The 26,856-nt window shown below is 40.7% G+C and overlaps 2 protein-coding genes across 4 annotated transcripts; one reads left to right on the top strand and one right to left on the bottom strand.

The window, feature by feature from the left end:
* The first annotated feature begins 556 nt into the window (after window positions 1-556).
* hapln3 (hyaluronan and proteoglycan link protein 3) lies at window positions 557-10,363 on the top strand. 3 transcript variants are annotated; one of them, XM_088006537.1, is made up of 6 exons: window positions 557-681; window positions 1,398-1,543; window positions 3,135-3,524; window positions 5,461-5,763; window positions 5,837-6,054; window positions 9,943-10,363. In XM_088006537.1, the coding sequence occupies exons 2-6, from the start codon at window positions 1,411-1,413 to the stop codon at window positions 9,955-9,957; spliced, it is 1,059 nt and encodes a 352-aa protein (XP_087862663.1). In that variant the 5' UTR covers window positions 557-681; window positions 1,398-1,410; the 3' UTR covers window positions 9,958-10,363. The 3 variants fall into 3 exon arrangements, with proteins under 3 accessions (XP_087862663.1, XP_014859338.2, XP_014859340.2); XM_015003852.2 differs by lacking the exon at window positions 9,943-10,363 and having other exon boundaries at window positions 5,837-6,681; XM_015003854.2 differs by lacking the exon at window positions 9,943-10,363 and having other exon boundaries at window positions 584-681; window positions 1,403-1,543; window positions 5,837-6,681.
* On the bottom strand, window positions 7,749-26,856 carry acanb (aggrecan b). Its single transcript, XM_015003861.2, has 18 exons — window positions 26,440-26,856; window positions 20,783-20,861; window positions 19,423-19,806; window positions 19,043-19,217; window positions 18,746-18,873; window positions 18,358-18,651; window positions 18,024-18,209; window positions 16,726-16,900; window positions 16,459-16,586; window positions 15,131-15,424; window positions 14,902-15,000; window positions 14,681-14,776; window positions 12,895-14,031; window positions 12,637-12,795; window positions 11,640-11,722; window positions 11,382-11,526; window positions 10,601-10,783; window positions 7,749-9,977 (listed from the first exon to the last, which is right to left on the bottom strand). The coding sequence occupies exons 2-18, from the start codon at window positions 20,853-20,855 to the stop codon at window positions 9,886-9,888; spliced, it is 3,831 nt and encodes a 1,276-aa protein (XP_014859347.2). The 5' UTR covers window positions 20,856-20,861; window positions 26,440-26,856; the 3' UTR covers window positions 7,749-9,885.

The raw sequence follows: 26,856 nt of genomic DNA, 5'->3' as shown, positions 1-26,856 counted from the left end.
TAATCAGTCCCACAGATCTAGAGTTCTTGGAAACTGAACTGAACTTATGTTTAATCACAAACAATTGATGATTTAACACAAAGGGCAACTGTGTTTTCACAATAGGCTAGGTTGGTTCTAAAAATTTTGTTTACTCTGGTGTTCTTGGTAATGGAAGCTAATTGTTAACCTGATTTAAATGAGACAAAAAATGAATCAAGAAATTTGTAAGGGAATACATGAGTTTTCACTGGGCTGTTAATTGTTTTTTGTTCTTAGTGGGAGAAAAATAAAATACTTTTTTCAAATACCAACCAATGAATTTTATCGTATCTGCGTGCACTTCTTGAACTTTGGGATATAAATAGCTTGAAATTTGACTTTCACCGTTGTTTTTTGATTTTACTAGTCTCTTTGTCAGAATCTAGATTTATGCTGTAAAACATTTTTAAGCAAGTCGCCCTGTTAGGGTCGTCAGTGCAGTTTGTGCTCAAAGGTATGAGTTAGTTGAACGTGCACAGGCGCGTGAAAGGTAAGGTCACGCTTTAAAAGTCTCTCCCCACTTCAATGGGGATGCCTGGGCTCGTGACGTCAGCGCGCGCTCGTGCGGATGGCAGGACAGTCCTGGCAGCAGAGGAGCAGCAGATGATGAAGAGGACATGAACTGAGCTGAAGTCGCTCCGGACGGACAGCTTCTTATCTGTGAGTGACATTTCTCCACCGACGGACTTAATTCTTTTACGTTCTTCATCTGATAGTTGACACGTTTTGTACTTTAAACCAGTGTTTAATGTGGTTTACTGTTTGGGGGCTCAGGTTAAAACCGTGGCTGTTTTATAACGCAACATAATTGCTTTCAAAAAAATACATTTCATGGGGGGTAATGACATGTTTATAGCAGTTCTAGCTAGTACATTTGCGATGTATTTCTCGTCCAAGTAACCTGCGACCAGAAATACGTCCACTTTAAAAACACCTAATTTACCCGCTGCGTCTTTAAAGCCTCGTACATTGTCTAATTGAACTAGCTGTATCCTTTTTATTTATTTACTATTCCTTATTTTGTCATTTGTAAAACGGTAAGAATCTTTAAAACATCTTTTTGGTTTTATTTTTCTTTATAAATACAAAATTTAAGTATAATTTTATACACCAATAAGGTTATGTGTTTGTTTGTTTTACTATACTCAAATTGCTGATAGAATGCTTAAATTATAAGCAAACGCATATTTTATGTTGGTTCATTGCTTTCAGTTTAATAAACAGAACCTACCCCTTTAGCATCGATGCTAATTTTATTTTACTTTTCATATTTCTTTTATCTGTTTCTGTTGCATTAAATTAATTGGTATGCCATCAAATGATATAAAAATGAGTTGAGTAAAGAGGAGTGTTCTTCTCGCTCATCCTCGCCTCAGTGTAGACGGCGTCATGCTGTATCTTTCGCGCCCCCTACTGGCCGCCTGCCTGTACCTGCTGCTGCCCTGGGGCCAGGGCAGGACCTTCGGCTACAACAACGGGTTTCACTACCAGGACATCAGCAACGGGGATGGAAACGGAGAGAGTAGGTGCTTTTTGTGGGTCTTTGATTAAATGAAATGACAAGGCATTGCATATTTTCGTCTGTGAGTCAGGTGAGCTACAGGCAACCTTTGATCAGATTATAAGACGGCAGGCTGGAAAGGACCTGGAGGTGGGAAGACAAAGTACTCTATAATTAATGGTGCTCAGGCAGTCAGCCAGTGTTATCTAAACAGTTTTCCAGTGAGTGATGTTGATCTCCTGTATGTTAGTTATGTGTTTGGGATGTGGTTTTATCCTCCTTTCCCCTTAATTACCGCTTGAGTTTATGTTTCTGAAACTTCTCTAGAGACACAAAGCAATTATATCATGAATTTGTGAAGAACAAAAGAGTTGAGCACATCTTAAAGAAATAACAGAGCATTCTACCCATTTCTAAATCACTGGAGATATATTTTAACTCTGTCAATCTGTGTCAAAAGTACATGCAGGAGAGGTCTCCTGTGTGTCCGCACAGAAGGAAGTCAAGACCGAGACGAACCTTAATGTTTTCAATTTGTTTTGCAGACAAATGCAAAAAGAAAAATAATTCAGTTAACAACTGCAGGTTAAAAATTAATCAATTTTTGTTTACAAAATGGAAAAAGAAAACAAACACTATTTGTTCAATAAATACTAGTTCTGCTAGATGCAAGAATTATAACAGATTCAAATACACTAGTGGATGGTAATTTCCTCCTTTTTCTAAGCTAACTACACACCTCACTATTCTGTTCTTCTAACATGCTTATCAAAAGTAATCAACCTTTGGATATTTTATTCTTTTTATTGCTTTTCTAAATTAATTATAGTCAACAGAATTTTACTTTTTTGACCAAAAAATATTACAAAAAAACCTTTATTGTCAAAGTGGAAACTGATTTCTACAAAAAAAAAGACTCAATAAAAACATTGTGATTGCATAATTTTTAAACTCTTGAAATTAATTTAATGGAACCTGAAGGCCTCATGCCTTTACGCTTGAGAAGTCCTTTAATCTAAACCATTCAGCTGTGTAAAATGCTTGGGTTAGCGCCGCCTTCGAGCTGCAGTTCTGCAGCTTCCGCCTCACAGCAGACGTACCCCAGGACACCCCCACTCAGCTCCTTCAGACTAGTCAGCAGAAATTAGAAAACACCTGGTGGAACTGCGCATCTGCTGAGCTCATTATAGGAGCTACTCTCAATGACACGCTGGTAAACATGTTGCTACAAATGTTGAGGAGGATGATGTGATGACTTCCTGAAGGCAGAGTTTCATGAAGAGCAGGAATTTTTTTTTAAAGAGATAGAGGCCCAATTTCAAGGCATTAAATTACAAAGTAAAATTTCTTTTAAGTCATGTTTGATATGATTAGCATTTTTTAAACAACTTAAGTTAACTCAGTTACTTGATTATGCTATAAAATGGTACTATGTGCCTGGAAAGCACATAACACTGCCCCTTTAATACCAGCTAATTAAAAAGCAGCTCATTTAGTTTAAAGTTACAGAATTTTGAAAGCCGTCCATGAACATAAAAACGCTTCATGTGTTCATAAACAGTTCTGAAAACACCCTGGTGTTTTGAATCTTTTTTTTTTTCTGTCTTATTAGTTTATTTCAGTGGGATTCGCCTCCTTGTGGAATCGCCCCAGCATTTGGTGTCGGCCACCAGGGGGAGCAGCGTCACCCTTCCCTGTCACTACCGCTATGAACCCGAACTGACCGCGCCGCGCAGGACCCGGGTCAAATGGTCCAGATTACCCGCCAAAGCCATCACCACGAACGAAGCCTTCGCCTTGGAAACTGAAGTTATGGTCGCCATGGGCAACCGCCATCGCAGCTATGGCAGCTTCAAAGGCCGAGTGCGCCTGCGTCGCTCGGCTCCAGGGGACATGTCTCTGGTGATAAATGAGCTGCAGCTGAACGACACCGGGCGGTACCGCTGCGAAGTGATCGATGGCCTGGAGGATGAAAGCGTGACGGTGGAGCTGGAGCTGAGGGGTGAGATACACTGGAGTTTGGTAAACATAAAGTAAAGGAATAGGCCAATTACAGACAGAACCACAGCTCATCTGCATGGCGCTCATTTGGGGCTGTAGTATGTTTAATTAAAACTGAAAAATAATTTTTGAAACTTAAAGAAAAAGATTTGTAACTGCAAAGCATGTTCAGAGCTCCTTTATTAGATTTTTCCCCAATTTGTGTTTTTCAGCTTCAATACAAAAAATTAAGTAGAAAAAAACCCCATTGAATCTGAAGTGGCTTTGACTTTTTTTTGTTTTTTTGTTTGTTTAAAAAAATATTTTTTTAGTTTTTTTTTTTTTTTTTGAACAAACTGAATTATTGCTCCCAATTTAGCTCCATACATTCAGGATTACCATGGGCTAATATTCTTTGTAATTGTTTTCCTCGCCTTGCTGTCAATTTTAGCTAGGAGCAGCCAAATGATGCCTTTTCTTTACTAATGTCTAATAACCAAACCAAAGCTACATTTATAATGTGACTAAATCACACACATCTTATCTAAAAGATAAATTAGTTGTAAGGTGTCCGGTTTGTGGGTGAAATACAACAAAAATATAAAAAAAATTTCAAGTAGTGTTGATATTTTCTCAATAAAGTGTAGATGCAACATGAAGTTGAATTAGATGAGTAATGTTAGATTTTTAACCATAATCAGATCTTGTATGGAAAGTCTGGAAATATGATTACTAATTATTAAGAGCAACTCTGTATCTAATATTCTTTCTGTTGGCTCACTGCTTATAATGAGCCAACACTGTATCTCTTCCCAGTTGGAAATCCCACTGGGAAACAGGGAGCAACTCACACTGCTCCCAGTTGTAAGGCTGACTTCGCATTTCAAAATGGTCGCTCCTCACATCAACAGTCATAAGATGTGGCGGGAATGGTCACAGCTTGTTTTTTATATGATCTATATGTGCAACTGCCCAGGGTGGCATTAGAAAGGGGTGAGGTGCCCAAGAACTAGAAACTAAATATATCTTGGAGTAAGTTTTCCTTGCTTTTTGCTGGCTGCAGGGCACGAGGGGATGGGGGAGGGAATCTGATAATTGCTTGCATTTTTATTGGTTGGGTAGCTGCAGAAGGAGGGGCTTGCTCAGGGCAACATTGATGCAAGAACCACTACTGGGTGGAAACATGTTTATTTTATAAAACACACAAGTGGAAATGTGTCTTAAATCAGTGTTACATGTAGTGTCTGTGACTCTAAACTGAACAAGTTAAAAGTGGTGTTTGCTTATGGAACGGAAAGCTTAAAATGGTGTTTCAAACCACATCTGCAAACAGTGTTTATGTGCGACGCCATGTTGAAATTCTGACATCTCAACTAGAACGTCATTACCTCGGGTCTGACGTCAAACAACTCCAAATTCCTACTTCTTAGGTAACTCGAATGCAGCATAATCTTCTTTTAGAGGTTCAAATTTTATCACAATATTTTGTGGCACAGTTGTGATAACGTTAAAAGTGATAATAAGAACTATTTACTTCTTTTTTTAGTAAAACTGTGATTGAATGGCACAGCAATTTAGTTCACTAGTCACATAAAGAAGTGTGGTTTATATCACTAAGATGAGCACAATACCTGCATGTAATCATATTTTCACATTTATGGCAAAGTAACTATCTCAACAATACTGATGGTTTTGGAAGTTTTAAACATCATGAATTTATCATGACAACCTATGAAAATGACCAGAATAAGAAATGTATCACGATAAACGATACATGATAAACACCTTTTAATGTTGATGGAGTCTTTCAGGTCTGTCAACCTGAGGAATCCAGGCAGTCTGCAGACCAAACAAATTAAACAAATTCTGGTTTTGATGATAAAACTATTGCTTGTGAGATTGATGTAGGCTGTTTTTAATTGTAAGGATTTGAGTTGTAAAGTACTTTTCTTTCGTAGGTGTTGTGTTCCCCTATCACTCTCAGAAAGGACGCTACCATCTGAACTTCTTTGGTGCCCAGCAAGCATGCCTGGATCAAGACGCCACTCTGGCTACGTTTAAGCAGCTGCTCTCGGCCTGGGAGGACGGGCTGGACTGGTGCAACGCCGGCTGGCTGGCCGACGGCACCGTGCAGTACCCCATCACCGCCCCACGGCACGGCTGCGGGGGTGAAAGTTCAGCTCCAGGACTCCGCAGCTACGGACCAAAAAACCGCCTCTTCCACCGATTTGATGCTTTCTGCTTCTCAGCCTCAATGAAGGGTCGGTATGAAAACCCGGCAGGTCTGCAGCTAAAGGTATCCGTCTTTGCTGATCACTCTTCTCTCTGCTCTAGGGATCGTTTACCACTTAAACCACCCAAGACGGATGAATTTCACAGAAGCAGCCCGCGCTTGTGCCAGAGACGGGGGCCGGGTCGCCAAAGTGGGCCAGCTGTACGCCGCCTGGAAGCTGAAGGGACTGGATCGCTGCGACGCGGGCTGGTTGGCCGACGGGAGCGTGCGTTATCCCATCACAAACGCCAGGGCTAACTGTGGCCCGTCACAGCCAGGGGTGCGTAGCTTTGGGTTCCCGGCTCCACACATGAAATTTGGCGTGTACTGCTACCGATAGATGACTTACGACGAACCTGGATCCAAATAGGCAAGAAGACGTTTCCTGTATCTCTTTGTTTTTTTAAAACGGACAACGCGACCTTTAAAAGATTTTTATTTCAATGACTGGTGAAACATCTCTTCTGGGACAAAGCAGAAAATCACCCCCCCTCCCCCCCCCAAAAAAAAAAAAAACTAGAAATGTTTACATCTTCTATGTGGAAAATTTCCACCACAGCTTTTGGAGCAGCACCACAAATACTTTCTTTTATCGTTCACATTAACACCAGTCAGCAGCAGCTGCTTGGTAGGATATTAGTACAGTTTTACCTTTCGTCTGCAGATTTCCACACTGTGATTGTTCGGTACTAGATGGGCGCTGTCTTTTAAAGAATTGCGTTAGCATATGTCTGTGGTGAAGCTGTTAATGAATGATGCTCTACGAATGACAAAGCCACTCTGTTTTTGTAATATAGAAAATTACCTTTTAAAAGAAGAATCCGAGTTCTTGTCAAACGCATGCCCTTGTTTTGTATTGTCTATGCATTTGTGATATTTTCTATGAATAAAAATTCTTCTGTAAATATTTACTTGCCAAATATATTTAAACAAGATTCTACAAAACTCATTTATCCCTTTTATATTACCTCTAGATGCTAATCACGTTGACTGTTTTTGCTTGAAAAATGTAAACAAGACAACAAAATTGTAGCAGATATTTAGATTGATTGATGCTCCTAATTTCCAGTACCCTGTGACTTCCCCCCTCACAAAACCCACAGAACCAGAAATTAGGAATAGAACACAAAACAGGCCACAACTCAAGGTCAAAGTATGGAAGAAGAATGGGGCCAATAATAATTTTCAAGTTTTTTTCTACAAAATGTCAGGGACTAATCTCAAAAAAAAAAAAAAATTCTAGCAAATTTTGACCAGGAGCTCAGAAATGTCCTTGTTTATTCTAGAAAATGTTCTAAATTTTTTCCCTTCTATCTACGGTGGCCCTAATACACAGTATTCTGACTTTAATTTTCTAAGATTAAAAGTTATAATTCTGAGGGGAAAAAAAGTCATTTTTCTTGTCCAGTGGCCCTAATCCTCGTCTGTATGAAATAGATTAAAATACAAAGACAAAAAAGGAGCTCAGAGACGGGAGCGAGAGCAAACAGGAAGTAAAGAGGACACAGCGTTTCCAAAATAAAACAGGATGAGGAACATTACACCTACCTGTACAGAACACACCTTTATATTTCAATCTACAGTATTTTCCTCAGTGACTAGAACGATGAATAAATAACGTAAATCGCTGTAAAGATGCTGCTACGCATGACCTCGTATCTCAGCACGCCTCTCCCCAAAGACGCAGCAGCACATCCACACAGAGCTGGTCTGTTCACGGGTGCTGCTGCCATGAAGGTGGTCACTGTAGCAGCCAATGAAGGAGCCATTTATTGCATGTTTTTTCATGGTTAAGTCGCACAGGAGGGCAAAAGAAAACAACAAACAAATAAAAGTCTGGTTTGTGCTTCAGTCCACCTGAAATGTCTCAACTTCAAGGAAAACCGTTTCTAGGAAAAGACGAGAATTCTATGAATCCGTGCGTGAGGTTAAAGCTTCACGTTGACTGATGAGAAATAAAACCACTGAGACGAATAAGGCCGATGTTTTATTGGGTGATCTGTGCTGCGCGATCACATCAGGATTCAGAATCTGGACCAGATCCCAGCAGCAGTTACGCATGTTTAGTTACTTTATTAAGGTGTTTCTTAACCAGCACCAGGCAAAAACACTGAAAACACATTCGATTTTTGTAATTTTTTGACCTCTAGTATGTTCAGGCACCCCGATAAAACTGCACCACATTCTAAACAGACTCTTGCCAACCCCGGTTACGTCCAAATAGACATGTCTCTTTTATTCGGTTCTCTCTGATGGCTGATGCAAACATTGGACCTTAAATGCCTCACAAAGAAAAAGCAACCTTAGAAATGAACATACGATGATATCATAAAATACAGCACCACCCGCTCTCCAGCTACAACCTGAGGCTTTAATGGACACATGAAATCCTCCTCTCTCTGTACAGCTGGCTCTAACGACTCGACCGCTCTGCAAAACTTGTCGATGATAAATACTGCAAATTAAAATAAAATTAAAAAACAGTTTAAACTGCCTGCACTGCGCAAGTTATGGACAGATCCTGCTGTTCAGAAAAAAAAATAACATGGCGGATATTTACAGTGAGCAACTCGTCCCAGAGCAAACGCTGGCGTTCTCACGACAGAAACAAGGTTCGCACTTGAGGAACCATAAATAAGGAGCATGTGAAACTTCTTTTTACATTTCCAAAAGACCCAACAGATATTCACTGAATAGTTCACATTTTGTCATCACAAACCTCGATGTATTTCAACCTACAGAAAGTAGTGGATAAACAAAAAGAAGCAAAATTCTATACGTTTAAAAAAAATCTATTAGGAATGCAAATCTGAAAAGTGTGGCGTGCATTTGTTTCCAGTCTGCTCGGAACAGGCTGTCCGTTCAGCGAGACGTGGCGGTGGCAGCATTATCATGTGGGTATGCCTTTATTAGCAACAGTGAGGCTTGGTGAGAAGACGGATGGAAAGCCCTTTATTTTGAAAAATAACAATAATGATAACGTGTGTCATAATCCTTCCTTTTTTTGCTGTTATGCATCACTTTGTCTTATGATAAACAATACATTGGAGTCTGTTGTTATATAGTAAAAATGCTGCTTCAAGGCACTGTTTTCCTGCCATTTCTAAAAAACAAAAACAAAAGAAACGACAGATTGTTTTTTTTTTTTTAAATACAGTTTTAAGGTTACAACTGAGTATTAGGGCTATGCTAACGAAGCACAAAAAATGTTTATTATGAAGATAAAGCAGTAGCATTACAAGAATAAAGTCAAAATGATACCAGCATAAAATCATAATATTTCAGGAATAAAATTTGAACATTAACAGAAAAATTTTACCAGGATTTTTAACAGAAGTCGTAATATTCTGACCACTTTCATACCACGACTTTATTCTTGTAATTATTTTTCTTTCTTTTTTCTTCTGAGTGTGGCCCTAACACTCCGTCGTTTAAGGTGCGCTGGATTCAAATGATTAGCACCGACATGACGGACGTCTCAAAAGTGCATACGTGCCGATTATTTCAATCCAGGGTGGCTGCGTCTGGGTCGAGTTTTCATAACGTGTTGGTCCGGCAGCACCGAGGACGTCAAGCTCACAGCTGTGACCAGACTAAAGGCTCCATTTGCTCCAATGAAACGACGGCACAGAACCACTCGCCTGCGACGCAACCAAAAGTCGACGTCCACCGCGCTGCCCTAAAGAGTAGGAGTCTAACGCCTAAAACAAAGTCTAAGAAACACAGATCTAGAAAAATATGATAAAGTATAATAAAAGTGTGAACTGAAAACACCTTCTACGCTCTTTGCATGTTACTCTTCAGCCTCTTGAAAAGAGTTTTTTTTTTTTTTTTCTACTTTGTGCCGACAGAAAGGGAAGCGATTTAGCTCCAGGATGCTGAATCATAAATTAGAGAAATGAGCTTTCAGAGGTTGCAGGGTGACATTCAAAGACCAGGAACATCAGTTTTTTTGTTCTTTTTTAAAATCGTCATCTAAATGTGCTTTAGTTGAGTGTACATACAGGGGCAGGGCTTGCTATCTTTTTGGTCTGGCATTTGTATTAGTGTCCATGCTTCTTTAGAAGAAGGCTCTTTTGTGGCTCTCAGTTGTGTGTCCTTTCAGTCCAGCTCAGAGCAGCTCCCTCTGCTCCTGTTGGCTGCTGACACCTTTACTTCTTCTCCTCAGGGACCTTTTGTGTAGCCTGTTACTGTTGGCTCCGGCTGCGGGAAGAAAAGGTACGCATACTGATGACATCACGAAAAAACAAAGCAACACAAAAAAAAAAAAAAAAAAACGAGGCACAAAAAGGACTCAAATCTGATTCTGCAGCGAGTGGCGGTTGTGGAGAGTGTAGCTCTCAAGCTGCAGGATCAGAAGTGAGCAGCTTTGAATCAATAGGGACTTTTAAAGGTTTCTAAAGGAAATGTTGCCCTGGAACCTGGACAATTTGTTTCAGCTAAAAATTTCAAGTCAATTTTATCCTGCGCTTTTGTCTTGGTATTGTTTTTACTGTTTTATGACTTCAACTCTAGCTGCATTTCTGTTACAAATGTGCGCAAAAAAGTTGTCAATATTGCACTAATGCTGAATAAACACAATTCCGCAATTGCAGTGTTTCCATTAAATAAGAAACAATTAAAATTACACACAAGTTTCTTTTTCATGTCATAAGTCATTAAAAAAACATGCCGCACTATGATATGGATGAGAAAAACCTAAGAATTATTTTCATTGAAAATTATACACAGTTCGTATTTTGATTCACTTTAACAAAAAGCCTAAGTCACGCCACCATCCTTAAAGTTCGAAACACTTTAGTCAGAAATGTTCCTTTGAAACTCACCTTCTATGCACTGGGCTTGTGGCTTTTCCCACTCTCCGTTTGCCATACAGTGTATGACAGGCGGGTGGCGCTGTGTGAAGCCTGGGTCGCACTGGTAGCGGATTATGGACTTGACAGGATAGCGCCCTCTGCTGCTGCCGATCGGACCGCCGTGTTCCACCTCGGGTGGCGCTCCACACATGGCTGACGTAAAATAGAAACAAGTTTGATACGTTACCTTATGAATGCAGCACATATTTGGCACTCCTGGTAAAGATTCACAACAAAAGAAAAAGCTAGAAAGTATAACGTTTGTTACTTTATACTTTACTTTATTTAATTTGAAGCTAGCATTTAGCAAACTCTGCTAGTTTATGGCTGGAAATTCTCTTTTTTCCCTCCATTAAAACAAACAAACAAACAAAGAACAGTGGATTGTTGGATGTCAATTTTGCTGCACTATTCAAACGGTTCCATTTTTTTTCTACCTGTACACTTGGACAAGCTTAGTATTTTCCCAACAATCACCATGCCTTATTTGACTAAATTGCAAGCCTTCTTGAGTTTCCTACTTTAAGTAGGAGTATAATATTAATCAGTTTCAAAAATTAAAGCATACATTCCTTAAATGCTTCAGCTGCTTTTACCTTAAATTAAAATCTTTGGAGTGCAATTAAGTGCACCAGCAGGGATTTGATAGAAATCCTAACCCTAACCCAAAATAAATGTATTAAATGTTTGATTAACTATTAATCTAATATGTTTTGATGTGATTGGGTGATTTTGTGACCAGTCGGCGTACCGGGTGCCAGCTTGCAGGTGAAAGGAAGGTGGTAATTGCAGGGCACGTCATTCCACTCGCCGCCCTCATGCCAGATCATCACCACGCAGTCTTCACCAGAACCAAAGTAGTTATCCGGCTGGTTGGGCCTCCAGTTCTCAAAAGTCTGATCACAGCGTCAGATTAAAAGCTGCAGTTTGTTTCATCACCGTTTCCAAAAAAGCTACGCTAACGAGCTAGCTAACAGTTTTATTGTGACTCAGTTTCAGTCAAACTCACCAGAGGACTGCCGTCTGTCCAGCGGAACTCATTCTGCACGTCTTTGTCGTTAAGTCCAATCCACTGATAGCTGTCACCATTGGCTGTGAAGTAAACACGTTCACAAAATTTAGGACAAATAGACAGCTGTACTTGGACAAGGTAAGGATGGATACAATTAAAGATGCAAATAAACGAATTACTCAATTCCTTTTTTAAATTGGAAAACGAACATTTTATTGCCTGATAGACAACACCAGTATTCCTTTCATATTGCAAATGATGCATCTGCAGCTAAAAATACTTCAATCAACATGTGAAAAACTCAAATCACACATTTTTATTAGTGCTGCCAATTGATTAAAAAAATTAATCACATGAAACACTTTCTAGCACTGTGATTAATCATGGTTGATCACCATGCTCAACTTTGTAAGCTGAAAATGTAAAAATATGCGTTGTCCTAAAAATGTTAAAGAAAATCTTTTCTTGTCTAAAACCAAACATTTCAGTTTTCCAGGTTTTGTACATTCAGGAAAGTTTTTAAAAAGTCAAATATAATTTAGAAATGTTAACTATAAAATTTTTATGCTTAGTTGGAAGGATAATTCTTCATTGCAATAAGTAGGCTACTGGCTGCACTGGTTTTATGCAAGCGTCCATCGTTGTGTTTTTTAAAGCAAAATATGCCACTGAGCATTCCGGTTTCTCTCCTCGCTCATCTTTTTACTCACATTAGTGTCTCTGCATTGCTGACCGGAGTACAAGACCTCACTGGTGTGAACTAGGTAACCCTCCACAGGCAAGAGAGAGGCTTTTAGGTCAAAATAGGTAATACAATTACCGTAAACTACATTATGTAATATAAGTACCTTAAGCTTTTTACATTAGTCGCTCTGACAGCTCTAATTTTAACACTCTCTGCTGCCTTTTTAGCTTTGTTCAGTTTTTTGAAACCAGATCGCTTCATCGTCAGATATAACATGAAGGCTAACCTGACTATCAGACGGCTACTCACAGTTGACAAACTGCTGCTCCTGTGGCGAGCCGATGCTGACCAGGTGGCCGCTGAACTCCTGACAGCGCTGCTCTGCCTCAGACCAAGTGAGTCTCTCGTCAAAGTGTCGGTAACATCTGCCGCCAAGCTCGATCCAGTCCTCAGGACAGCCCTCCGTAGCTAAACATGTTTTGGAAAAGGATCGTTTAATGTAAACAGTTCACTCCAGCTGCTCAGTTTAGTGTGAGCATGTAGATTGTATTGGTCCCAAGTTCATACCTCCGTCCACATCGGGACGCTCCACAACAGCCGGAGTAACCACTGACACTGATGGAGCCGTTGTTGGCCGGTTGTAGAGTCCTTCTGGTGTGGCTGAATGAACCGCAGACCCGGTGTCACTCTCCTCAGTTGTACCCCTGGATCCTGATTGGTCAAGAGTCGGTACGAACTCTCCGTAAACAGTTGTAGGAGCCGCTCCGCTTCCCGACGGTTGAGTTGAAGCGCTGCTGAATTCAGGGTGGAGTCCAGAGGCACTGCCTTCCCCGCTTATCTCCACCACACCCCGCCCCTCTTCAGTAGAGTCTGTGATTATTTGAATCATGTCATCCTTGATCAGGTAGATGACTTTGTCATGCTTTGGAGAAAGGTCTCCGGAGGCAGAGCCACTGCCTGAAGCGCCAGATGGAAAACCACTGGGAATACCACTGGGAAAGCCACTGGGAAAGCCACTGGGAAAGCCACTGGGGTACCCTGATTCAGTCGGATGATCTCCAGACACTTCTTCCTCCCCAGGTTGCTGAGGTGTCAGGTCAATCCCACTGCCGTCGATAAACAAAATGCCAGAAAACTCGCCCGAGCCGGAAGCAGACACATCTCCTGATCCAGAAACACTTGATCCCCCGCTGGTGTCGATCCCTCCCTGGCCAAACTCCTGCGTTGTCGTGCCATTCTTGAGGGTTTTTGACAAATCCTCCAGCTCTACATCCACCAAGGTGACCACTGTGTCATCACCACTGCCACTGATGTCCCCACTTCCACTTCTGTAGCCTGATCCACTTATAATGATGCCAGATCCAGATTCAGATTCAGATCCAGATCCAGATACAGCTCCAGATCCAGATACAGCTCCAGATTCAGATTCAGATCCAGATCCAGATCCAGACACAGCTCCAGATCCAGACACAGCTACAGATGTGATGAAAACCGTGCTGCCCTCCTTTGCCTCCTCGGGGCCTCCAGAGCCAGACTGCTCGCTAGAAAGCACATCGGGTGTTCCGCTGAAAATTACGCCTTGTCCTGACCCGGACGTGTCACCGGTGGAGATAGCAGGTTCCCCAGAGGTCTCCCCACTGGCTGAGTGGTCAGCCGAACCAGAACCCGACGCATCGACCAGGACTGGAGGGAGAACGGTTTTCACTGTAAAACAGGATGGAAACACAAAAATGAGATTAGAAGACTTGATTCTTAGATTTCCATTCTTCATTGTTGATTCAGTAAATAGATAACAATATATATTGCGACAATCACGATCAATATCAACAGATAATAATAGAATTATAGAATATCCAATAATTTCACAGAACTCTGATCCAGAACTGCACGGCATTCTGGGAGATGTAGGGAGAGGAAAGGCTAACCTCTCAAGGCCAGCTAAGCTAGCTGGATGGCACCGACTAGCTTGCTCACTTTTTGGTTACCTAGCAACAACCTGTTGAGTAACTACCAGCAGCAGCAGTTTAAGGTTTCGCCACCGTGCCTCATAGCTGCTTAAAAATAAAAATCAACAGCGTGGAGAAAAAATGAGAACAACAACTCAAGAGGAAATTGCAAATAAAACAGGAAAGGTCCCATCACCAGTTTGGCAGTATTTCAGACATTTAATACAAAAAACTAGTTAATAATTATCAATACCGACTGATGCAAAACTTTTATATTGTGATACGTTTTTCAGCCATAACGTGTTGCGGTGCTATGTCTTTGTGTTTACTTTGAACTTAATTTCAGAAATATTCAAGCTTTTACCATAATGAGACTTTTCTGGCTTTGTCATTCTGAGCCACGTTACCTGTTGGAGCAACTTGTACAAATGTAACAACAGTTTCTTTGATAACTTCGTCGGTGATATTCACAGCGGTTTCATTGTAGCCAACTGAAGTTTTATCTAGAAGACAAAAAGACAATACGAAGAAATGACAAACATTTCCAACACAAATATTCATATTCAAGAAGCTCAGTTTCACTTTAACATGCACCAAAAAGCCTTGCCTTTCTTGCTTTTTGTCTTACCAAAGTCAACCGGTCTGACGGTTGTAGTCTCCCTGACATCTTTAGGCTTTGTCGTCTGAGAGACAGTGGTGGGAGTTTGGGAATCAACAGGAATTTGAGCTGAACATAAAAAAAGAGAAAATAGACTTTATTCTTGAGATAAATTACGATTTTGAATCACATCTTTCTTCATCAGACTTCTATTTTGATCACATTTTCACCTTTTAAATAAATAAAAAAAGAAGTTAACCTCTGAAGCAGTAGGCGTCGTAGCGTGAATGCTCATCGGGAAATCCCGTCTGGTTGGGGAAGGCGTAGATGGTGCGCACCCCGACCTCTCCGCCCCCACAGTAAGATTTGGGGGTTGTGATGGGGAAGCGGACACTGCGGTCCATGAGCCAGCCTGGCCGGCATTTGTCAAGTCCTTGTTTCCAGGCGGCGTGCAGCTGCCCCGGCGTGGCCAGGGTGCTGTTGAGCTTCTGGCAGTGCTGCACGGCCTCGTCGTAGGAGAAGCTGTCGTAGTCGGTGGTGAAGAAGACCTCACCTGGCAAAAAGAGGGACGCATGTAGGGATTCAGGAATGACTGTCAGTAGATCAGTCTATGGACAATTCATTCCTACCAGTTTAAATACTATCATCAGTGGTGTGGACAGACACATGGAACCAGTTGACTAGTGTGAGGTTTATTACAGCCAGCCTTGTTGGGCAACTTACAAAAATGTGTAACATCCATAACATAGGCTTTTAAATTCAGAAAATGCTACACTTAGACACACGCAATCAATGTAAAAAGAAACGCAACAAAACAAAAACTGAAGATTTCAGAAGGGCACTGTTTTCCAGAGGAAAAAGGGCAGATACTGTAGCACCACCTAGTGTCCATCTGCGCAAGTCCCTGACTAACATATTGGATTTCTAACTTTTTATAAGTACTGCCTCAGCAATATTAAACTATTATAAATACCACCCACCAGCGACTGAGAGACAAATCACAATACAACAGAATTTAGAGTCTTTACTGTTAAGTCTTAAAGTTATTTTTCATTGGCGCAGACTGTGCATTACACCTTATCTTCAAAGAGAACATTTCCAAGTTTTAGCTTTAAATAAATAACACACTGATGCCTCTGAAGTTAGGATTATCAATGGCAAAGTCTGAGTTCTCACCAGCCTCAGTCTCAAAATCTTACTGTATATGGCTGCTCTACGTAAAACATACAGTAAAATCTAATGGGGAAAACTCTGCATTTGCACTTCTGACAAATATTTCACACAGTCCTTTAGTGAACATTTTCCTACAGAGCTACATACGTACAAAGTCCAGATAAATACACCTTTAGCTTTCAGTGCTAACATAACAGAGTAACTAAACCACCACGGTATATATGCTGCACTTTTCTTTTGAGAGGTTTCAAAGCAGTTAGCTTATTATCTCTAACTTAAACTCTTTCATATTTACCTCACATATAACCGATACCAGGATTTTGGCAGCGAACCACTACTTGCACAATCTTAGAAGTATGGTATATTAGGGCATTAATTTATACCGATATTTGAATTTTGATTTCTGATTTTTACCTCTTAAACCGTCCACATAACAAAAGACATCGTAGCGTTCACTGGCTGGTCTCTGGCCGTACGACCTCACTCCTGGGAGGTTATGCAGGTTTCCAGCACAGTTGCTTCTGGGTGACACAATCGGATACCTGGGCAAGGAAAGCAAAAATAAATATGAAAGTTTTCATTGGTTAAGTTGAAGTTAGTATAAAAATATAGGAGTCGTATGAAAGGGAAATCGGTTTTGTGGAGACTTTGTCAAGCTGATGTGCTGGTTGTCTAGCTCACCGCACAGATTGGTCACGCAGCCAGCCAGCGTCACATTGGTGCAGGCCTTTCTCAAAGGCTGCGTACAGCTGCTGGGGGCTGGCGATAATCGCTCCGATGGTCCGGCAAGCCAGCTCGGCCTCCAAAAAGGTCAGAGTGTAACGACCAGTGATGGGTCGGTAGTGGAACACCACACCTAGGACAGAAGGGATGAAGAAAATGGCGAATGAGAGGACTGTTTTCTCTATGCGAACATTCAAGTCAAGTGAATTGATTTGTTACAAACCTCAGTAATCTAGCATCAGGATGTAATATAGTTTAAAATATATAAATAACAGGTAGCCAGTCGATTGAAGGATATAAAAATGAATTTAAAAAATCTTAAAATCAATTCTAATCAATTCTGGTAGAGGGTGTTATGTCATTTCTAATTTCTAAAAGGCCAAAGTCTTGAAATGTAATTTATTTATATGATGGTAAGTGGTAAAATTGATCCAAACTGTACTCTGGTGCAATCAGAGTCAGTTGATCCTATAATTCCAATTGGTAGAAAAATAATTTAAGATTGAGGGCATTGCTTTGTCTTTGACCATCCCAAGCAATTGCTGCCAAAAATGGAAAAGAGCCACTCTCTTTTGACAGGAAAAAACCTCCAACTGAACCAGGCTCGGTAGGACCAGCCATTTACTGCAACCAATCAGCGACTGAGACAGAGGAAAGACATAGAAGCACTGGTTTTATGGTATTGGGGAAAAGTTTTTTTTTTTAATTACTGGCAGCAATACTCTTAGTGGTTTCAGCTGGGAGAAAAGTGGTTAGATCAAGAATTTCTACAGTTGGTAATGTCATGCTTACAAGTGTTTTACTGCCCATTATCAAAAGTTTAACAGTTTTGATCTAACCTAATAACTTCTTGTCTTCAAGTAAATTGTCCAATGCAGAGAAAACTGCCATATTCCCAGTACTTCTATTATATTTTAAGTTTGACAGCAGTTGTGAATGGAAGCCAGGTGTCCTATTCTCAGAATCATAAATTATGCTTCTGGGTATATGCTCTACATACATTGTAGAACATTAGAAACACAGAAGTCATTAGACTACAGCTGCTGATCTATATACAGGATGTCCCTGTTCTCTCTTGGGACACTTCTCTCTTTGCGGTACTACATCCTTCAATGGAGTCGACCCAATGAAGGTTTTCTGTAAAACTTCCTTAGATCAGCACGTGCCCTGTTTTTGCACAGTTGTTTCTTCTAGTAAATATCTTGAAAAACAAAGATGTTCCAAACGTTGTTTCCATTAGTTCATAGAAAGTTTACCTGTGGGACCCATGGTCACACCTTCACTGGACAGATGAGGCAATGGGGAGAGAGTTACTACTCCTCCAGACTTGCTCTCTTCAGTCCCTTGTGGAGGTATTGGGGTGGGGAGCGGCACAGGGGTAGATGCAAACTGGATGACTGGGAAGGGTGTGGTCCTACCAGGCACTTCACCTTCATCATCATCTGAGGATTCAGAATAGCGAGATATTTAGAGCACAAGACACACTACTCATTAGCAAAGACATCAAACACTCCAGAAATGAGATAGTATTTATATTTAAGCCTCTTGACTCCTTTGAAAATCCAGAGTTGTTCTAAAAGAATCACCAACCTTGGAAGCAGACCGCATCGTAACGAGAGTCTGGGTAGGGGTATCCTGTTTGGTTGGGGAACAAGTAGACTGTTCTTACTCCAACAAGGCCCCCTCCACATTGAGGCCTGGGGATGTTGATTGGGTAGCGTACACTCCTGTCTGCCAGCCAGCCAGCATTACAGACATCCATGCCATTCTTCCAGGCAAGGTATAGCTCTCCAGTGGTGGCCAGCCTCGCTCCCAGTTTGACACACTGGTCTTGTGCTTCATAGAAGCTAAATTTGTCAACAGACATGGAGTAGAAGACTTTGCCTGGTTGGAGAGAGAGAGTTGACAAATAAGATGAAAATATACCTTTGTTTTTAGGTTGAAAAGGTCAAAGATTGCACTTGTTTGTTAAGAATACCTGACATCTTCTCAGCAAAGCAGTACACATCATAAGTTTCATTGACATCTCTAACGCCGTAGGTCCTCACTCCAGGAAAGTTTTCCTTATCTCCAAAGCAAGGTTCCCGGGGCTCATGAATAGGGTACCTGGAGAGAACAGAAATGTTGGTGACCCTGGTGGATTGAGGTAACGTTCTAAACAGTTTTTTTCTTCTTTTAACCAATCTTTTAATGCACTGAATAGAGACAGATATGACTTTGTGGGCATTCTGAAAGCCCACAAAGTCTCTCAAACTCTGGTAGTTAGTTAGTGTACCTCACAGTTTGATCTGAAAGCCAACCAGCATCACACTGGTGGTATCCGTCATCGTAAGCGGCTTGGAGTTGTGCAGGAGTTGCAATGGTGGCACTGTTCTGTACACAGGCCTCTTTGGCTTTTTCAAATGTTAGGGTGTAGCGGGTGGAGATGGCACGATAGTGAAATACAATACCTGTAAAGAAATAGAGAGTCAATGTCATCATTTCTGGTAAACCCTCCCATGACACATGGTTTCCCTAACTAATTGCTTCACTCCTCCTTATCAACCACCAACTAAACACGGGTGCTATTTCTAGAAGCAATGTGTCGACGTATATAGGGGTGATAAATGAAACTTTATGCTCTACTGAACAAAGTTGTATAAATTTGAAGCATACCTTGAACCTGGATGTCTACAAAGTCAGAGCTGTCCTCAATACCATGGCTCACTTCGCAGCGATAGGTACCAGAGTCTTTGGACCTCAGTTCAGTTATCTCAATGGTAGCATCAGTAGGAACCATTGGGTAGCCAACCAATGTCACCCTGTCCAGATACTCTGTCTCCACATAAACCTTCCCCTCCGATGCCACCAGGATTGGGCTAACTTTCTCCTTGGTGACGTAGGTCCACTTGATTCTGTGAACTAGCGGGGCGATGGTGGGTGCTCCCGGGTCGTTCACAGTGCTTCCTTGGAAGTAGCATGGCACAGCTACCTTTCCTCCCAGCAGTGGACGGAGAGGCAACTCAACAGGGATGCTGACATGCAATGAGCCAACTATATCTGCGGTAAAAATAAATAGATGATGCATTTTGTGCCGTGATCAGGAGTGCAGCCAAATGTACTTTAAAACATTTTTGTTAGGGAAAAACAGGGAGAAAAATGTAAATGATGCTAGTGGCCATGTGAAGTTATATTCCTTTAAATAGAAAGAGGCTTTATTTTTTTTAATCTTAGCAATTCAACACAGCAAGTAAAAATTTAACAGTTACAAAAGCCATCTTGAGATAGCCTTGGTCTTAGAATATGTAAAACCTTTCCAAATAATTTCAATAGACTAATACATACCGCTACTTTATGTGCTAACCACTGTTAAAGAGTAGCAGAAAGTTGACCACCAGAATTGCCAGGTGATGGAAATGTGAACTATAAAAACGATTTTTACTAAGAAATTAAAATCTTCCAAAACAAGGAAATATTTGGTACAACACATTTAATTTATTAATAATGTTTATTTATTTTCATTTCCATTTGATAGTAATGCTCTCAAACCACTGGCGTCATTCAGAAAAAAATATACTAGGGCACACCCAGACATTATACAGCCACTTTTGTAAAAGGACTGTGAGACCCTATGTGGCTCATAGGATCAATGATTTACTCATAGGTTTTAACAACAATCAGACTACATTATTCATTTCATCAAAATTTTGTATGGTTATTTTATTATTGAACATATAGATACATAGAAGTGAACATTTTACAATACAATTACTTTTTCACATTTAATTTAATTTTTGTGTCCTGCGAGTTTATTCAACTGATTTCACCATGTATGATTTTGTCATACATGGCGAAACACCACCGAACTAGGCTGTGGTCCTATTTCATCTTGTCTTCAGAAAAATGCTAACTAACTGTATCTTAATCAAATTTGAATTTTGGTTTGTATATTGGTGAAAAGGCTGATCTTCCAAAGCACCTTTGAATCAAGACATAAACACTACATCCCTTCAGGCAGGATGTTGTGTTTCCTTACCATTAGGATCTTTCGGTATCGTTGTTGCCAAGATTATGGGCAAAGACACACACAGCAGAAGGAGGGATGTCATTTTCACCTGACAAATACAAAAATATACAATTATGATTATCTGCATGTTTATCATAATGGACAAAAAAAGATTCAACACGTATAAGGTTTTGAGTTATACTGCCTGTTATTTTCTCCTCTTAGTTATCGAGGTAAAAATTAATGTTAAATGAATGAATGTACAAACTTTAATGATGTTTTTTTTTGCCTCTGTCTTCCCAGCTCCTGTGCTCTTAAATTAAATTCCTTTTGATCCAGAATACTGTACAGTGTGTTTGGATATTGCTTCAGGCTAATTAGGCGAAATGGAAATAAAGTCTCAAGTGGTATTTGGTATGGAATGAATGTCCCGTTTTGTGTTCCTGGACATAGGAAAATACATACACTGTATAAAAGGACACATGGCCTTTATTTCCTCAGGCTGGCATGAAATCAGACTAAACTTCTCCTGCTTTGGGTCAGTTATAATAACCACAACTACTCCAACTTGCTGAAAGGCAAAATGACAAGAGAGGTACTTTGTTACTTTCTTCAAAGTCAGACGTTTTCATACGTTTTCCCAGACTGTTGGGTCTGCATGTGATTTTATAAACTGGATGACTTTTGGGCTCACCCTTCCAGAACCTTCTCACAATAGTTTACTGGAATTTCGGGCGGTTCCTCCTGACAGAACTGGTCTATTTGAGTCATGTTTGTGACTCACCTTGCTCTCACACACCCTTTAACTTTCCCTGTTGATTTCTACAGGAGATCAGAGCTTTGTGGTCCTGGAGCCACTTTGTGACCATATTGGTCATGAACTTGGGTTCAAGGTGAGTTTGGGAGACTCATTTCCACTTGAGCTTCTTTTTCATGGCTGATGTCCTGACACATTGCCTTAGTATTTCCACATGAAGTCCTTTCATAATGTTGGACAAGCGATGTCCAACATTATGACATCGTTTGGACAAACGATGCTGCTGCCCCTGTACTTCAAAGCTCACCTGATATTTTCACTTTTTCCTCCAAATATGATGTAAAGGTTATCATAGCCAAACGCGTACATTTTTGTTTTATCAAACCACAGGAAATGTCTTTGTCAGTTCAGGCCTAGATCTGGAGTGCTTTTGCCAGCTGTAATCTGTATTTTGGAGTGACGAATTCTTGGTACAGGACTCGTTTTCACTGTGGATAATGAGGCTTCCTACCAAACAGCTTTTTCACCAGATTTTGTTCCAATTCCCACATTTCACGCCAAAACATGCTCATCTTTGCAACACAGAACATGTTTCCTTACTAACGAGTACAACGCCTGGATACGTCTGGTCATGATGTGTATAACTGTTTCCTGGAGACTACCAGCTGTGATTGGAGGGTTGAGATTGATTTATATGCCTGCTCTGAAACTCTTGGGTCTCCGTGTGATTTTTGTTTCACTTTTTTTTTTATTTTCAAAAAAATTAAAGAACAAACACAACACAGAGCTGTGTAGTTATGTTGTAAGTTAAATTGTGGAGAGCTTGAATAACTTTTTTTTTAATCAAATGCATTTCATTTGATGAAAATTGTAAAAACTGTGAAAACCTGTTTTTTTTTTTAGATTGATTAGTTGTTTCTTTTGTTTCCTACCTAATTAGCAAAAAAAGCTAGCATATTATGAAGAATTAGTTCATCAGTGTGTTTCTCTACAAATATATCCTCATTTGAAGGGACTGTATTTGGTAGGAAGTTCCTGATGCTTTTGCTTTTGTGTGCCTGTTCATTTAAAACTCAGTAGTCTGTTTTAAATCAACAGTGGAAAAAGACTCCTGCTCCTTTTGAGCAGCAACACGCTCTGAATTTATCTCATCGTCAGTTTTTATTGACGACAAAAACCCGACAACCCGGCCGCCAGCTGACGCCTCAGTGAACCTCTGTATCACAGCCTTTACGTCTGCCAATGCCTGCCTAACACACAGCTTATTTCTCACAACTTTCCACAGCTCTGGCGCGCAGCACACTCAGACATATTAAAACCGCAGAAGGTCTCAACTGAACCGTCATTGTGCCGCATTCACAGGTCTGGAGACGGCCTGCAGAAGGCTCCCCAGTTCACCAACAGGCTCGGAGAGACGTGTAAAAACCAATGAACCTGAAGATGGCATTCAAATAGCGTAGACGGTCATCGTGACCTATCAGGGCTCATAATACGTTAATGGCGTCATATATATTCAAATGCATGACATTTAGCATGAGTAAGTGTGTGTATCTGGGCACTTTAAAAGTTCAATGGATGAAGCACATCCAGTGGAGCAGGATGAATATTTGCCTAGGAGGGACTGTTGGCCGAGTTTGGCCAAAAAACTCTAAATACCAATTTGCATAAGATTAAGAAATCCATCATGAAATGATCTCACAGTTTCACTTTTTAACATATATGATTATTACATGTGTGACACATAAAGTCTCACAAATATTTAGAAATGTTTGATATTCTTCCCATGCCTGAAGGCGTCTGGCTCACTGTGACAGCTTTGCAGTTACAATCTGAATTTTACCAATCTAAGATGAGTCTTTCAGTGTATGTTTTTTTTTCCCAATTGAACTGAAATTGAAGTCTTGTCTCGGGGTCCCAATTGGCCATAAATGCTTTGGTATAAAACGTTCTACTGTAGCTCGGGGTTTGTTTTTCCAATTGAATTAATAAAAAAAAAAAAATTTAATCTCCCCTTGGATTTATAATGAAGGTTCTCTGCAATTTTTCCACCGATTTTATTTCATAATTGTCTTGTTGAAGAAGCAAAGAATCCACACAGTATGATGGTGCCACCATTGACCAATGGGGATGGTGTGTTCAGGGTGAAGTGCAATGTTAACTTTTCTGTTGTCTGTTTCTGCAGGTCTCCTGGTTCTGGTCGGCTCTGCAGAACCAGAACCAGAACCAGACATGGAGAAGCGGCATTCAGCTTCTATGCTCCTCTAATCTGGAACAAACTTCCATAAAACTGCAGAAATACTAAGTTCCTTAAATCAAGGCTAAGAAACCATTTGTTTAGAGTTGATAGTGGAACCAAAGGCGACATTCATCAGTATACTGTATGTGCTTGATGATGGTATTTGACATAATGTTTAATTATGTTTCATAATTGGTTACTGCATTGTATCTTTAACTGCACTCTGAACTGCGTTGTTGCTGAAATGTGGGATACAGATAAACTTGACTTGACTTCCAACACAAAAACTGATCCCATCTGGGCATCTGACAAAATGTCAGATTTTAAGACAGCTTAAATAATATTTATGCCTATTAACAGACTTTAAAATCAACAGTTTAATTTTGAAAGAATTTGAAATTCTTTACATCACCAATAAAAGCTACTGTGATGTCAATACATGATAATTTGTGCAAGTTCCTGTGCATAAAATGCAACATACAATATATCATAATTTGCATTTCCATTGACCACATAATTCGTCAATGGAAATTATTTGGAAAATAAATATACTTTAGGGAAGCGCATCAATTTTGAAAGAAATGTTCTGGCTATTCTTTGTTTTTGTCTTTTTGTAAAAAGTTTTAACTGCATCATGAGGCAGGTTTTCTTTTCAGTAGCATCAAAATTGGAATTGGTTTATTGCAAGACTGCAATGGAAACCCCCATAACCCCCTCTCCATCCCCCCCGCATCCCACAAGTCACACGATCAACAGCCGGATGTTGCCAATGGCGCACACCACGAAGAAGAAGTGGTAAGAGGATGATGGCAGCCAGCATATTTTATTAATGATTTCTCGGTGAACTAACTTATTCACATAATTTAATTGCGTTTCTCATATAATGGAATCACCGCAATTCTGAAACGGTATTTCTTCGACATTAGTGTGGAACATCGGCAAAGTTGTGTCAACACACGCTTCCCACATTTTGTCGCCAACTCAACAAAAACTTTCACCTCTTTATCTTCGCCCTTAATCTCTGGATCTCATGTTGCGTTTGAACGCATCATTTTAACTGAGCGCACTGCGTGATACGGTCCAGCATCTGGGAGTTGGTCTCCCCAGCAGGTCAGGTCAAGCCAATCAGCTGCCGCTCCACACTGCGCCCATTCAGCCGCGCGTGGTGGCTGCTGCTCCCCAGGTTTGCCACGGTGGTATGTTCTGTTCCCGACCGACCTGGAGGGCAGCATAAGGCTCCGGTCTGTTCCAGGAGGGAACGGTCTGTGGGGTTGAAAGGGGCGGGGACTCGGGATGGTGCGACCCATGCCAAGGTAAACACAAGGCGGGCATCCAGGCACCCACCCCACCCCTGTCCACCCACTCTGCTCTCGCCCAGCAGCAGAACAGAGCTGACATTGATATGCGCGCGCACAAGGAAACACAGAGCGGCACTCATAGCTCGTCGAGGGGATGTGAAGGAACTCACGTCTGAAGCCGCTGGTTTTAAGAAAAACGCCTGGAAGTGTTTGAGCACACGCAGGGGCCACCGACACGTACTGTACAAGCTGTGTTTGGGAGCACACACAGACTGTTGTACAGTGAGATGGGCGGAAAGCAGAAACGCCTCGTGCTCACACCAACCCACCCATAGGTGTGTTATAGTACACGGCGGCGTCAGAGATCAAGGACGTGTTCCGGCGGCTCCGCGAACGTGTCACGCGTTTACCCAGGAGTGTCACTTTACAAACTAATGAGTGTAATCTGAAGAATATAAAACAGCAAAGGCGGTTTTGGCTTCAACCAAACCTCTGTCAACTCAAGAGTTAAAATCTGGAAATTACAATTCACAGCGCGTGCGAGTCTAGTTTAACGTAACCATGGCGACGGGATGTCGCTCTCTGCCAGTTTTTTCCAGCATTGCCGAAAAATAAATAAGACCGTGATCAAATCTATGAGCTCTAGAATCAGTTGCTATGGATGATGACTAAAGACTCAATCTAGGAAAATAAAGACAGGAGAAAAGGATACAAAACATCTCCAAAATACCTGGAGGGCAGTATGAGGCTCCAGTCTTTAAAAAACACCTAAATGCTAATAATTTAGGTGTTTTTAGTTAGGTTTGAATGGAAAAAATCTCATAAATATATTAATATCCTTCTATGTAATCAATGGAAAAATATTCTAATAACATTTAATAAGTATTTTACATGTTTTCACTTATATTTTTGATTATTTACATTTGGAGTTCCAAGTTTTCCAGGTTTGGACACTTCCTTGACATCCCAACCATAACCTTTAGCTCCCTTAATAGATTCTCCATCAGATCCAAGTCAAAACATTAACATCACATCCAGTCAGAAGCAACATTGGTAACGTTCAAAGATTACTTTAAACCGACATTGACCAGGGCTACGAATAACTTTAAAAACACTGAGAATGAGGAGATGCTTGAAATAGAAACCCTTTACGAAAATAGCAACAAATTTAAACTAAGGACTAATCGTTGATTATAGATTAATAGCTGCCTCTTTGGCACCAAAAACAATCCTTTATAAACGACAAGCTCTTCCAAAACCGACTCACCATTTGTATTTGATATTAAAAAGCAAACTTATGATTGAAAACAATTCCTAAATAATCTCCCAAAGAGTAACGAAAGCATCTTCCAGAACCTCACCCACATATTCCAGTGTGTTGGACTGGAAAACGTACCGTATATTCTGCCGCTGCTCCCAGTGCCGGTGACTCCAGGGGCCTCTCACTCCTGCCTGTGTAGGAGGACAGAAAGAAGCTCTATGCAGCTACCACACATTTAGATGCTGGGAGGAGAGGGAGGGAGAGAACGGGAGGCAAGGAGGAGGGGAGCAGGGGGGGTAGTCCGCAGCCAGTTAATGAGGTCATGCAAGCTGCCCCGAATTTCAGGGTGGGAGACAAAAAAAAAAAAAAAAAAAAAAAAAAAAAAGCAGCCAAAGAAGAATTTTTAAATGCATACATGCAGGAGTGGGTTCAGGCTGTGATGGGGACGTCGTCAGGTTGATAAGGTTATAATAAACACAATTCCACACAATTTGACTTAAGATTCCATAGCATCTAAATTGCAAATTAATTTTGTGGAGATTTTAATTGAGA

Source organism: Poecilia mexicana, unplaced genomic scaffold (assembly GCF_051168715.1).
Source record: "Poecilia mexicana isolate PSO_F unplaced genomic scaffold, ASM5116871v1 scaffold_6, whole genome shotgun sequence".
Classification (NCBI taxonomy): domain Eukaryota; kingdom Metazoa; phylum Chordata; class Actinopteri; order Cyprinodontiformes; family Poeciliidae; genus Poecilia; species Poecilia mexicana.
This window is presented reverse-complemented; position numbering and strand designations above follow the sequence as displayed.